Below are 14,690 nucleotides of genomic sequence, written 5' to 3'. Positions count from 1 at the left end.
TTCAGTTGGAGGCAAATAAAGGCTAAAAAGAGGTACACTATAACGGCAAAAAGCGGTGAACGAGCTAGCGATGTACTTTACTAATTAGATGGCGTGAAATGTGGGTTAAAGCGCTTACGAAAACAACAACAGTAGATACTAGCACAAAAGCATGAACAATGTCATGCGGAAAACTGCAGCAACAACAACTGCACGTAATGCACTTTGGCAAGTAATTAATTAAGACAAGAATGAAAACGTGCCAAAAACGCAAAACTTGCGACAAAAGCGCGAACACCAAGTCACAACAACAACAATAATGACTGTAATCATACAAAGTTGCTATGAACTGTGCAATAACAACAAGAGCACCAATCGCAACAATAGCAACGAAGGCTGGTCTCAAATGATGATGATGGCGAGTGTGAAAGGTTAAAATCAAGTCGATGTCGCATGCCACAATCTGCGCAAAGGTGAATGTGGCAAGCAAGTATAGTCAGTCAACTTACATAAGCACACGCATGCGCTTACAAAGGTATATACATCCATGTACTTCCACAGTCTAGCTGTCTTCGCTCGCTTTAATCTGGTTAATTACCGCAGTGACAGCAACAAACAACAAAAATGGAATTACCCAACTGTAATAAGCAATAAGCAATAAGCAGCTGTTGCTTGCATTAAGTGAACACCCAGTAGCCAACTTCTACCCCTATGCGCCTTGCATTGTTTGGGTAACTGTGTGCTCCAATGGAAGCGATAAAATTGAATGAAAAGCGAAGTTAATTACAATTGAAAAATGCAACGCTGCTAATTAAATATCTATGTACATGCCACAATTTGTTGGCCTGGCAAGCGTCAACTAAAGTTATCTACAAACAATAGCGTGTAGCAGAGACTCGCTTCCTTCCATATGGCACACGCGTGCACTGCATGCGCACGCTTCACTGCGGCTGTTACATGCCTGCACACATACATGCATCCATTTAGACCACCCATGTTGACTCCAACTACAACAATGAACTCATACACATAGTTAGACCAAAGAAATTTTATTAATTTTTCTGTCGCTGTGAGTTTTTTTGGTGTCTCTATTATTCTATTGCACGCGGACATGAGTGATTGTGCGTGTGAGTGTGGGCTTGTTGTGGCAACTAAAAACAAATGTGAGGTACACTCCTCCACACATTGCTGCTATTATTTTGGTTCTAACACCAACAGCTCATCAGTGCCGAGCCAAAATAAAACAAACAAACCGCAAAAACTTGTTGCCACATGCCTTCACAATGTGCCATCCCAGTAAATGTTCTATATTACGGACACTATCTTGTTATACCCCTGAGCACATAACGGTTGTATGTATCAGTATAAGGGAATCGAGATAAATATTTATAAATATAAAACTATACATCAAAAGTCTGAAAATGACGAGAGAAATCGATTTAGCCTTGACTGTCCGTCTGTCTCTCAGTAGGGACGCACACGGCACGGTGCCTCGCCCACTTTTGGTAAATGCATGTATCTCAAAAACAACTTGATAAAACTTACCCAAGCTTTACGTATTACACCACACCTATTACACCGCGCCCACTTCGCATATCCAAAATGTCGAACTTGACCATTGTACACTTTCGAACTGAACACAAAACCGTCATCTAAAACGTTTTTTATTTACCAAAAGGCTGAATTAATTGATCGTCCTTTTAATTCGTCCTATAATTTGCGCTTAAGCTGATTTTGTGAAATTTTTCGTTTTCTAGGTATTCGTACGGGTCAATAATTCAAACGCCGATATTAGAGTACCTGAGGCAATATTGTAATATGACTAACTTTAGAAACTTATGCCTCTTAAAAATTGTTCTAATTTTACCCCAAAAATTATTTAGACTTATATTAAATTTAATTTTAATCACTGTCGCACGGGACATGTTGTTATTTTCCATCAAGGTATTTATGTTATTCCCTGTTGCTCTTTCACGAAATTAAAGTTTAGTAGAAATGTAGTTTAGTAAATAGAAACATGAATGCCACAACTTAGAAACTATTTGACCAATTCGATTCTGACAAACCCCCTTGTATGGGCTTATAATATGTATTATATGCCATATATGTAGGTATTCCAAAAAATATATAGTCAGCATCATTAGCTATAATGGCTTCATATCTCCGAGTCATTAATTAATTTCTTTTCGAGTTAATTTGTGGGCAAGTTGTGGAGGTAATCGGCTCCAAATCAGCCGACTTTTCCTTGATAACTCTTGAACCGTCCATATTTGTTTTATTTTGAGTCTTTGCTTAACGGCCACCGTAGCCGAATGGGTGGGTGCGTGACTACCATTCGGAGTTCACAGAGAGAACGCAGGTTCGAATCTCGGTGAAACGCCAAAATTAAGAAAAATGTTTTTTCTAATAGTGGTCGCCCCTCAGCAGGGAATGACAAACCTCCGAGTGTATTTCTGCCATGAAAAAAGCTCCTCATAAAAATATCTGCCGTTCGCAGTCGGCTTGAAACTGTAGGACGCTCCATTTGTGGAACAACATCCAGACGCACGCCCCAAATAGGAGGCGGAGCTCGGCCAAACACCCAAAAAAGGTGTACACGCCAATTATATATATATTATATATAAACTATTTCCCAAACATTTTAAAAATGGCTGGCACCAAATGACTGTGAAAGTCAATTCAACATTTCAATCCCATTTTGCTGTTTCCACGCCACACACCTTCGGCCTCGTTGTCTTGCTTGCTTGGGTTCGCTGTCTTTTTGTTAAATCTAAGGTTGACTAGTTCTTCCAAACATCTTCATAGCTGATAGTAATAATGCTTTTTGGTAAATTTTATTCTTCAAAATTGCATTCAAAGTGGCATTAACACAAATAAACGGCCAAATCCAAATCAATGAGTGATAATGAGAGCAGCGGTTTTTCAAGGTGGTCCGAAATTTGAGGTCTTCCGAACGTAAACGTCCTCGAATCCTGTCTTTGGATACATTAACACTACTTTACTTTAAAACCGCTTCAGCTTCAAGCGACGAAAAATTCGGGTTTGTCACAAATAAATCTTGCTTTGTAGAAATCTTTGTTCAGGCCTTGTTCAGAGAAATTGGTAAGGTTTTTAAATGCGGTGTCACCCATTTATTTACGACTTATACGACCTGCGACTTATCTCCGACTTCTTCAAATATTTTGCTGCAGACGCACGCGGCATTTTTGGGCATTGAGGGGGTTGTACACAGGAACACTGCTTCAATTCAATTTTCATACGTGACGCTCATTTTGTAAAAGCAACGTACACTTTCTAAATTTCTCACAAAAGCGGCATTTCAATTTTTTTATATCTGAAGTTTGAATTTCGCCGGTCACGCTTCTATTAGACACACTGTAGGTATATTCAATTGTTTTACATTCAATTTAGTTATTGTATAGGGTTTTTCAATAAGAGCGGGTAGATGTTGAAATGGAATAAAATGGCGTTTGCTGTGTGGCACGTAGCGCCGTCCTGATGGAACCACATGTCGTCTAGGTCCATATGGTTCAATATGGGCCATAAGAAATTGGAAGGGCCACCACGTCTACCGAAAAATGGGCGCAATGCGTGCAACGTTACAAAATGGATGCCACAGGGCGCCAAAATCGACCCGCGCCAATTGAAAAACCCTTTATTATTTTGAAAATATGCTAAAACAAGGAGTTTTTATAAAGTTTTAATATTTTGGCTGCGTTGGTCCTGCTGATGAAAATGCCCATATTTTAAGTTTTTATTTTCAATCAACCATCTAATGTTAAAAGCTAGCGAATTATCATTATCTATGAGTTTGTTTGACTCCAAAAATTAACAGCTTGTGCAAAATAAATGTTACTTAAATGTGCTCGGGTCCGAACCGCATTTAGTACCACCTTACTTATTTAAATGTTGGCAGTTGTGTGTGGCATTAATTTGTTGATAGGTCCATCATTTGATTAGACCCCCCAAAGCGTTGCGGTAACAAATGTTTTTGTTAGATTTCGTCTTATGGCCATAATTTAATACATACTTATATACGTATACATATGTACGAGTAGATGGGCAATAAGGATATGTGTGTGCGTAACATTTAAAATGACCTCGAATTGGTAATTGATTTGTGGCGGTATTCAAGATATATTCATGGTCGGTGCTTCTGTATTCTCTTTAATAAGCGCGACTGCATGAAAATTAGATTTTTGGCCATTTTACTTTCCCCAACAGTATCATACGGCAAGAAATAGCACTCTTTTGCAGCCTTAAAAGCAGGTATGATTTAGAGCACTGGGGCTCATTTTTGGCGTTTATCGCAAATTGGCGTATAAAGCAAATTAATAATTTTGTCTGAAAAAAGAAATCCGCATTTGATTCCTAAATGATTTCGGGTCGCTGAGGTTATTGAAGCTTTATTAGTCTTTAAGTTATAGCTCATTAATGCAATTAAAGAAGTGTAATTTTTTTCAGTAAAGCTTCGTTTAGAGGATCAAGAAGTGTTTATCAAATATGTTCGCAAGCTGGTTGTGACTGGATCAGAAAAATTGTTTCAATATGTCAGTATTTGAATGAATTCTTGAATATCTTTCGCGAAGTTTCTTAAAAAGAAAAGTGGATAATAATATCAGTTCCTTGTATTAAAAACAGCATTTTGTCAAACAAAAATTGTGCAACACCTAAACAATAACCTTGATGAAAAATTTCCCGGAAAAGTCAGACGCTCTAAGTCAGTTGCTTTGAGTTCTGTTTCTTTGTTAGGTTGCCACATCTGTTGTTAACATTCTCACCGAAATTGTATCACCATTGCTTGACATTTTCAAAAGTTACGCCATCTTGAGTAAATCTACCTCTGCACGTGTTTTCGCTTCTTACAGGTTTAAAATTGGATTTGAATTTGCAGCAACGAATTAGTATTAAATGTTGCGTTAAAAATGGATGCAATAGCGAAAAAACTGTAGAAATGTTGGAAAGGTGTTTCGGTAATGATAATCTAAGGAACAAAGGCCAGTGACATGAATTCTACGGTAGCTATCGTGGATCAATTGAGGATGACATACGTGAACAAATGGCTGGCCGACGACATGGAAAACTGATAAAATCATCAATAAATTGTAAGAAAAGTTTATCAATAATGATTTCCAAGGCTAGATCTGACGCAACATTCATAAAGTACATCATTACAGGAGACGAGACGTAGACTTATGAGTACGACATGCAAATCCGACATCACTAGAGTGATAGGCGAGCTCCGAATGAAACAAGACCAAATAAACCACGTCGTTTTCAGTTATAAAAGAAAGCTTTGATTACACCACGAATTTTTGCCAAAAGTTCAGACATTTAATAAGGACTGTTATTTGGGCGTTATGAGACGTTTACGTGAAGCAATTCGCCAAAAAAGAAAGTATTTGTGGGAAAACAAGTTATGGCATTTGCATTTTTGACCAATAACGAAACGAATACCATCCAACAGCCATCGAATTCACCTGATATGGTTCCCTGTGATTTTAGCCTATTTAATCGAGTCATAAAATCACTTCAGGGAACGCGTTTTAATGGCTGAAAAAAGTAATAGAAAGATCTAAACGGCTTTGATGGCTATACCCTTATAGACAAAATAGAGTTCCGGCAAAGGAATAGACCTGGAGAGGTGGAACAATCGCTGACATAAAAGCAGTGCAGTTGATGGGGGGTACTTTGAAGGTGATAATATCACTTTCGAGAAATAAACTTGTATTATGGAATGTATGTATTATGTATGGATTCAAATATATTCCAGAAGCGTTTGGATCAAAACTGGTATGCTTTTTTCATCGTACAGCTACTTGATGACTAGAAAGCTTACATTCTGCGCCTTATTAGGGGCTTAAAGTCGCTTGTATTAGAGGAAAGGTACAAAATGGGACGGAATCGTTTTCATAACGAATACAAAATTCAAAAATGTAATTTTATTTACCTTTCGTTTTATTTGTGCTGTATACCACACATCTAAAACAAACGTTCATATACCATAACTGGCCTTAGCTATAAACTTTATCACCCACCATTCGGACCGAAAAATTCACCTGACCTACGTTGATATTTATTTTTCGCTTTTTCCAAACAACTTTTCTTGTATGACTAAGGAAATAAATACACGTAGCTTTGTATTTGTATGTCCTTTGCCCAATATATACATACATACATATGTAAGACATATATGGCGCTTCTTGTTGCAAACTTGTATGCAATTTTAACTACTCCACCTCCTTTGAGTGTGCAGTAACACCCTGAAAGTGGCTACGTGGCTAAGCTCTTGACTTTAGCCACAACCACAATACCGATAACACCATCAGCCTCCTCAGCCAAATCCGCCACGTCCGCCACCGCATCATAAATGCAATACGTAAATTATGGTCGGCTATTGGCATTCAATATTAATTGCATTAGTTCCTGCACATTCCGCGTTGGATGGTTGGGCAGGTTGCTTAGCTGTTTGGTTATTTGGTTGATGGCTAGCAGGTAGACTACCACAGCCACCGACACTACCACCACCAGCTGCGACACTAGAGCTTGCTGAAGGCTTACTAGCAGCTACACACCGAAGAAGGAGTAGCCCGTACTTTGTGAATCATTATGGAGGATTTGAATAAATGTATGTGTGCAGGTAGTAGTTGTGTGCGCGCAGCAGATGCTCTTGCAATTACAAAGGCTTGCTCACATATGAACAAAATAGGAAAAAGGTGTTTAGTTCTTAAGCATCAGCCAAACTGTTGTCTCCATTTGATAGCAGGTTTCAAGACAGCAAATACAGTTTCGGTCAACTTATTAGCAACTGCATGCTACTTAGTCCAAATAAAATTTAAAAAATAAATAGTATATCATTCGGTAAAGCAAAAATGACTCAGTATTTCCAAAAAAATTTAATGACCAAAAAAATTGTACGCGGAAGCCAAAATTCACAATAACGCATGCGAATAGTACAAATAGAAAAAATCCTTACGGGCCGCAATTATTTAATATCCGAGTTTGTAATTTTCACGATACCGGTGGCTCTTAGTTACTTATGTGGCGCTTCAACCATGTGCGGGTTTTTGCAGAGTCCAAAATAGAATCTCGAGTGAAGACAGTTCCTGCAGCGCTTGGTCCTTCCAACAGATATATTGTCTTCCTCTTCCACAACTTCCTTTTTGGGGTACCGTGTCGTAAACTCACCTTGCTGGAGCCCCGTCTTTCATGGCAAAGCCAGCGTAACCGCTGTATTTTAAAACGCTTAACTATGTCCACATACCTATATAGCTCATGCAGTTCGCTGTTCCACCGTACGCAGTATTCCTCCGTAACGCGGAAGGGGCCAAAGATGTTACGTAGAATTTTTCTCTCGAAGGCTCCCAAAACGGGAATGATGAGCGTTTTATAGAGTGCCAGTTTTGTCCTTCGAGGGAGCTCTACATGTGAGTTGCCTACGAACTCAAAGTAACACCTGTTGCCAAGAATTATTCTCCCTTTGATCTCCAGGCTGACGTCATTATTGGCGTGTTGACAGCAGGTACTGTTTTTGCCCTCATTCACCGTGCAGCGAGCCTCCATTTAAAAAAAATCACTAATGAATGATGCAAATAAGCCTCGAATAAGGACTCCCACTTTTGAAACGGTGGCTCACTATGTGCAACAATTGCTAACGAACAAGTTTCTTGGAAGAATTATCTGCTTTCAGAACGAAATCGCATGAAAATGACGAAAACGCTCCCAATAAATTATTATCACTAATCAGTAAATAATGGAAAAGGGTACTAGTTGCGAATGGAAGGAATGTAAGCCCGATTTTTGTGGCATCAAAATCATATTTACCAAAATATACCTGTAGATACCATGGCGAAACTCAGTGGAGGTTATTTACCGTTATAATGGTATTTCCACTGTTATTACGATAATCACTTGCCGGGCGTAGGGTGACTTGATAAGAACGATAGGGGAATAAATTTCAATAAAACAACTATCAAATTGGTACTGGCTTTAGCTTAAAGCTGCATTCATTTTATCTCGGCTTTGCTGGCAGCGCTTCAAGCAATCGGTTACATCTTTTGTGACTCGGTCCAATATATGGGGCATCTCGATTGATGACCTGGACATTGTTCAAAGTAGTTGGCTTGAAAGGGTAGACTACTAATCGAAGCGTGTCACAGAAAGTCGGTTAACATCGCTCTTTATCGAGGACCGCAATGGTATCTCTTTCGTAGTTTCGAAATATATAATATAAGGTTGGTTAATATCGTTAAGTCGGTGAAAAATTAATTGCGTCGATTTCTCACCACCACTTCTCGTCACCACTTCTCTGATCGCTATTCTCTGCTCGAATAACTTTTTTCCCCCAAAGTAGCATATTTGTCATTTCATTAGCAATTCTACTTTTTATAAGAGCATTTATGGGTTAGTTAATATTATTGCAACTATCAATAAAATTCGTTTTAAAAATGCATTACAGATACTGGATCAATTTCTTTTAAAACCTAAGTGATATGTATTTCTAAGATTGGGATTTGTATAAAGTCGATCGGTCGTTTGCGTTGGAGTCGCATGAGTTCTTGTGTAGGGAGTACATTTACTTCGTTGTTGCGGTGTGTTTCTATCGTTGCCTGGTACTTTCTGCTGCCCTTTGTTATTTCTTCTTTGATTGTGGTAATGTCCAGTTCGGCATTTGAGATATATCGGGGTGCACCAGTTATTATTGTTAAAATTTTAAATTGCTGCTTTTGTGTAATATTAGTGTTCGATTTTTTGGCTGTTCCCCATAATTGTATTCCATAAGTTCAGATAGGTTTTATAATTGTTTTGTAGATTCAAACTTTATTGTACAAGGACAAAGTTGAGGTTTTGTTTAGCAGCTCGACTAACTTAACGAAAGATTTGGATGTGAAAGCAACAAAAAATTTATCGAAAAAGACTCGGTCCTACCTCACGAAACTGGTATAACTTACTAGTTTACAAATAAATGTAAGTTTTGTAAGCTCTATTCCAGCTCTGCCAAGATATGTTTATTTATACCAGTTGCTTCCTCTATGTGCCACTTGCTACCGCTTGGCAAAAAGAAGGCGCCTAATCTTTATATATAAAAGTGAATGTTTGTCTGTATGTCATCGATGAACTAAAAACTACTGGACCGATGATTATAAAAATTTTTCCACGGAGAAGGTTTGTAGAATATGCTCATAGATGTAGCTACAGAGTAGCAACTTCTGCCCCGTTCAATCGATTGTCATGAAAGTGGTGCAAAAAGTTTTCCCAAACATTGCAAAAAACTACAACTTGATTTGCCAGGCATGCCGCCGCACGTTCTTACATTGAAAATTGGCGTACCCATCATTCTTCTTCGAAACATAAATCCACCACGACTTTGCAACGGAACCAGACTCTAAGTCAAGAAAATGATGAACAATGTTATCGAAGCAACAATTTTGACTGGAAAATTCAAAGGCGATGACGTACTATTGCCACGTATCCCAATGATCCCGACAGATATGCTATTCGAATTCAAACGTTTACAGTTCAAGGTGCGACTCGCTTTCGCAATTACTTTTAACAAAGCACAGGAACAATCGTTACAAGTGTGTGAATTTAATTTGGAGAATCTATGCTTCTCCCATGGACAGCTCTATGTGGCTTGCTCACGTGTCGGAAAACCTCACAGCACTTCAATAAACATCGAATTGAAACTAAACTTTTTATCGTCACAATTTTTTCGAAATAAACAAAATCAATAAAATCGTTTAGAATGAATTGAATAGTTGTGTACTGATTTTTCTTTAAAGTTATTTTTCTTAAATTTATTTTAGTTGTTGGCGTAGCAACGCGCGCCGGGTACAGCTAGTATCTTTATAAAAGCTAAGCATTGTTAATTGAATGCGTATAGTATGTATGTACTTTAAACTGTGCCGAAAAAAATATCTCGTGAACTTCTGAGTCCAAAGTATGAAGGGAGGGGCCACTTTTTTCAAATATTCGTTACATTTTCTGCATTTACAGTCGGGTCTTAAAGTATTATACTTCGATATTCTTGTCTCGCTGAGACAGCTTTTTTGTTTCAAAGTTCATTGAAAGTACGCCGTTCTAGTATTTACATATAAAATTTCAGTTCCTACCACCGTAACGTACCTGCATAGTGTCACTAAATTAAAACTCGCCAAATTTGTTCAAGTTTTGCTAAGGAAGTTTTTCGATTCGAAAGCTTTTTAATTTTTGTTTTTTGACTGAACGCAGGCTTTTCTAGTCGGATCTTAAAGTACGAAGTATCGTTGTTTTCACTTCGAGGTGAACATTTTTTGTTGTTCACTTTTTCAAGGACTTGTCATGTATAAGGTGTCTCCTTTTTAACGATCGCAAAAACAAAACTTCGAAATTGCCTTGCAAAGCTACTTAAAACTCAGAGATGTATGGCACGTTGTTGTTTCTTTTTAAGTATAACGGTCTAACGTGCATGTGTGTATGGCCGGAAGGTTGAGATGCATACATATAATTTGTTATTAGGCAAAATATAATGTAAACAATTTAAATATGGCATCCACAGATGACGTTAGTTGACAACTAGCAGATTTGTAATTAAAATCGATAACATAATTATGGATATGAGCGTTTATACTACTGCGTTGCTAATTACATGGCCAAAGCTGTATATTTACTTCATACGTGCTTTGTAATTGTAATCAGTCGTTGCACATTCTTGCTAGTCAAGATAACGGTGCTGGCGATGAGCGCCGATAATTATTGATTGGTTTCATTGATGTACACTGCCTGATAGGCAATTGGAATACATATGTTGCAACATGTTGCACAGTGGCAACAAATAGCTACCGCTTACTTACCCACCGGCGATATACGTACACATATGCATGTATGTAGAGCATAGAGGCGTGTCACCTTGATTTCATGTAGAACGAAAATTTAATTACGAGCGGAAAAACAATTTGCGGAGTGTGTAGTGTTGTGGGCAGTGATGGTGGTTGCGGTTGTCGGTGGTAATATGCTGAACTGTAAACCTCTCAAAAACTCATTTGAGTTGCAGTAGAAATTTATTTACCGCAACATGTGTTGTGTCTACATAAAAATACATACATATAATTATATAAATACGTATATATGTACTTATGTATATATACATATATTACAATTTTTACTTGATATCTACGATTTACTGCAAAGCAGATGACTTAAGCAACTTCCACTTAATTTCCTTATCGCAGTATTATGCGATTTTGCTTTCCATTTTATTTGCCGACCAGATTGCTACATCTCTCAAAGGGCTTATGAAATGGTAATGGCCTATACCTGAGCATCGAGATTGGATAATTATTACAAATCTGATGGACGGAGAGCAAAACCCCTAACCAAACTACAAAGAAGTGTGAACTTGGGTATCACAGGTGCTATGAATAGGACATTTGGTGATACGCTTAATGTCATCCTAAACTTGGAACCTAGAAGATTTTCAAATTCGAAAGGAAGCGGCGAAGGTGGTGCACAGGCTGAAATTAAACGGAGTCTGGGGAAGCGAAGAAAACACTGGCCACTGTCAGTTATGCCACCAGTTTTCGGAGCGGTGTACACTATTCTCTATGTCAGCGGAAAATCGGGTGCCTTACGTTAGCTTCGGGAGGGAGTATGACGTTTTGGTCACAGATAGATATCAATTGTTAAGTCTAGAGAACAATTTAACGTGATTTCAGTACACTTTCTACACCGACCTATCCAAAACCAGTGATGGTCAAATGGCTACGGTATTCTTAATGGAAGTCTATGCCATCTTGAATGTTGCATACTGACTAATTGAGAAAAAGTGGTGGGGTACTAGTATTGGAATTTATAATGACAGTGAAGGTGCACTAAAAGCCCTTGCTAACCCACGCTGCTCTTCGAAATTAGTCGGTGAGTGGAAACCGAAACTGAACAGAATTGCAGAACACAATAAAGTTTGTCTTATTTGGGTGATAAACTGGCTAATGAAGGCTCTGCAAGCATACCACTAGACCTGTTTGAACCCTTAACTCTTTCTAGGTGTCAATTCTGAATCGATTCAACAATGGATTGACGGCTTCACGCGGTCTACCCATGGAAGACGTTAGTCTGAGCTGGGCTCCTGCAAAGTAGACAAGTGCTTTGTGAAAGAATCAAACAGGAAATTAGCGACCTTTGTCCTAAAACTTAGTAGGAAGCACCTGAGAGTAGTGGTGGGTGCCTGAACTTAAGATGTTGGCCGACAGGAAAAACACCCCAAAATTCAAGCAGTAATCTCGGTGGCTTACCGAAGGTTTCCGGGCCGTGGCGTTTTCTTATAAGAACAAAGCCGGCGGTCTGGTGACTGACATCCAGAGCTTACTTAAATTATGGAAGAAACACTTCTCGAACTTGCTATATTATATAGTGACAACTGTGTATGTCATAAATGATGTTAAGATCCCGGTCCCCCAATCTTAGTCACGGGCGAGGTGAGAATAGTGATGACACAGCTAAAGGAGACAAAAACAGCTAGAGCCGATGAACTGGCGGCTGAGTTTTTAAACATGGCGGCGAGGAGCTGGTCGGATGAAGAAAGCCCAATCCATAAGAAGGGAGATCCTGCAATCTGTGCCAATTACCGCGGAATTAGTATTCTAAATATCGCGTATAAGATTCTAACGAGCATATTGTGTGGAAAACTGAAGCCCGCCATCAACCAGCTCATTAAATCTTATCAGTGTGTCTTTAGACCTGGAAAGTTCCTGGCTGGGTGATGTCGTCCGAATGGATACAAACGCTCCGGCTCTGAAAGTATTCGATGTGGTACCAGCTGGCGGCAGCAAAGTAAGAGGAAGGCCTCCTCTGCGTAAGAAAGATCAGATGGAAAAGGACTTGGTTTTACTTAGGGTGTTCAACGGTTAACACGACTGGCGGGCTTTGTTAAGCTCGGCCAAAACCGTTTAAGCAGTTATCACGCCAATCAAGAAGAAAAGAAATGTTAAAGAGATTTCGTACGGTAAACACCATGTTTTGGAGTGATGAAGTCCATTTCCATTTCAATGAAAGTGTAGATAAGCAAAGCATAAACGGCCATTTCACAGTTCCAAAGTGACGGCAGAGAAGTATGTGGACCATATGTTTTCGGATATCGTCAAAGGCAAGCAATTTCTGTGGATGTAATAGTAAGAGAATATTCTTTCAGTGTACATGGTTTCAGCAGGATGTCGCCACGACGCACACAGCCAGAGAAGCCATAGGGATATTGCATGATTTCTTTCTTAACAAACTGAAACGCTGTTTCAGAGACATATTCTGACCACCCAGGTTACCCGAACTTAGCGTTATGATCTTTTTTCTATGAGTGTACCTCAAAACTAGAAGGTAAATTCTAGTAGTTGGCGCTCCAAGCAGGAAGGAGCAGTTTAAATGGCGAGCTCCCCTATTTATATATTTTCATCACCACACGCTTTACAGCTTTTGTGCACGCCTGGGAGAGACAAACCAATTTCGATTATTTCATAGCTAAGCTGCGACACTTTCAGCCCTTTTTTGATTTGATACGTATCAATTGACTGCGTTCTTGCTCTATTGTTGTTGGAACTTTTATATGTATTTGCTGTTTTTGTCACCTTTAAGTAATATTTGACGTTGCTGTCTATGACAACTAGGATACCGCTGCCAGCCGTTTTGCTACTGGCAATGGCTTTTGATTTTGCCGTTGCTTCCATTATCGTTGTTGAAAATATTTCTGACTAAATGCATTCATTGTTGGTGGCTGTTGCATGCTGCACGTGTTCAATGTAAAATGCCAATCCGGTGGCAGAGGCCGCGCTAGCAACAGCCAATATTCCCATTTGCCTGCCCATATGTAACTGTACATACCCAAATTCTTTACATATAGTGTATTAAGGTGCAAGTTTCATATAAAACAAACCGGTACTTTTCTCCATCGGTAATATAAAATTTAGTATATTTTAAAACTTTCGCCGTAATATTTCGGAAAAATTTTGTTATTTAAACAAGCTGGACCGATTTAAAAATACCTTCACTGATATGAATAAAATTAAGTCTTAAATATACTTTTTACAAAAAATAACTTTATGGGGGTATTCTAATGTAGAAATTTGTTGATATTTTCAAAGTTTGACCTTTAAGAACTCTCTGTAAAAAGGATTCGCCAACATTTTAATTATTTCCAGAGATATAGTCATTTAATGACACGATTTCAAAACTGGCTCGGTTGGAGTGAATCAAACAATGGTCGAAATGTTTAGTAGATCAATTCAAAAACACCAAGAAAAATATATGAAATACATTAAGGATGGTGATACTAAGACTTTCAAGGGATCCCTATTATAATGACCCAGTTGTTAAAAAAAAGAGTGCGTGCAAGATTACGGGAGGCAAAAAAACGAAAATAAAGGGAAAAGAATTGGCGGAAATGTTACAGGGAAATTAACTGATAAAGTGATAAATAAACTATCTCTATATTACGAATTAGCGATTCGCCGGATTCCGGAGTCCATAGAATACATAAAAAATGCAATTTGGGCTATCTTCTATCACAATCATTCCACAAATGAAAATCCGCAACATTTTTATTGTCCACCTGGTCCAGAAAGCTGGTGTAAATGGCAAAATGCTGTACATGAAGGTACATCTAAGGAGTTCGACCATGAAAACCCGCCTCTGTCTGACCACGTATTAGAAACTATAAAGCCAATCTAAGATAGTTTATCGTCAGAGGA

General features: G+C 38.5%; 1 protein-coding gene across 1 annotated transcript in view; it reads left to right on the top strand.

Moving 5' to 3' along the window:
* LOC129242934 (uncharacterized) overlaps positions 1-14,172 on the top strand; it is a 29,021-nt gene extending 14,849 nt beyond the window's left edge. The window contains exon 2 of the mRNA XM_054879877.1: positions 14,142-14,172. Coding sequence (XP_054735852.1) covers positions 14,142-14,157 — 16 coding nt within the window. The 3' untranslated portion in view covers positions 14,158-14,172. The remainder of the gene's footprint in view (positions 1-14,141) is intronic.
* The last annotated feature ends 518 nt before the right edge of the window (positions 14,173-14,690 follow it).

This window comes from Anastrepha obliqua, chromosome 3 (assembly GCF_027943255.1).
Source record: "Anastrepha obliqua isolate idAnaObli1 chromosome 3, idAnaObli1_1.0, whole genome shotgun sequence".
Taxonomy (NCBI): domain Eukaryota; kingdom Metazoa; phylum Arthropoda; class Insecta; order Diptera; family Tephritidae; genus Anastrepha; species Anastrepha obliqua.
The sequence above is the reverse complement of the archived record's forward strand: the minus strand, read 5'-3'. Positions and strand labels throughout refer to the sequence as shown.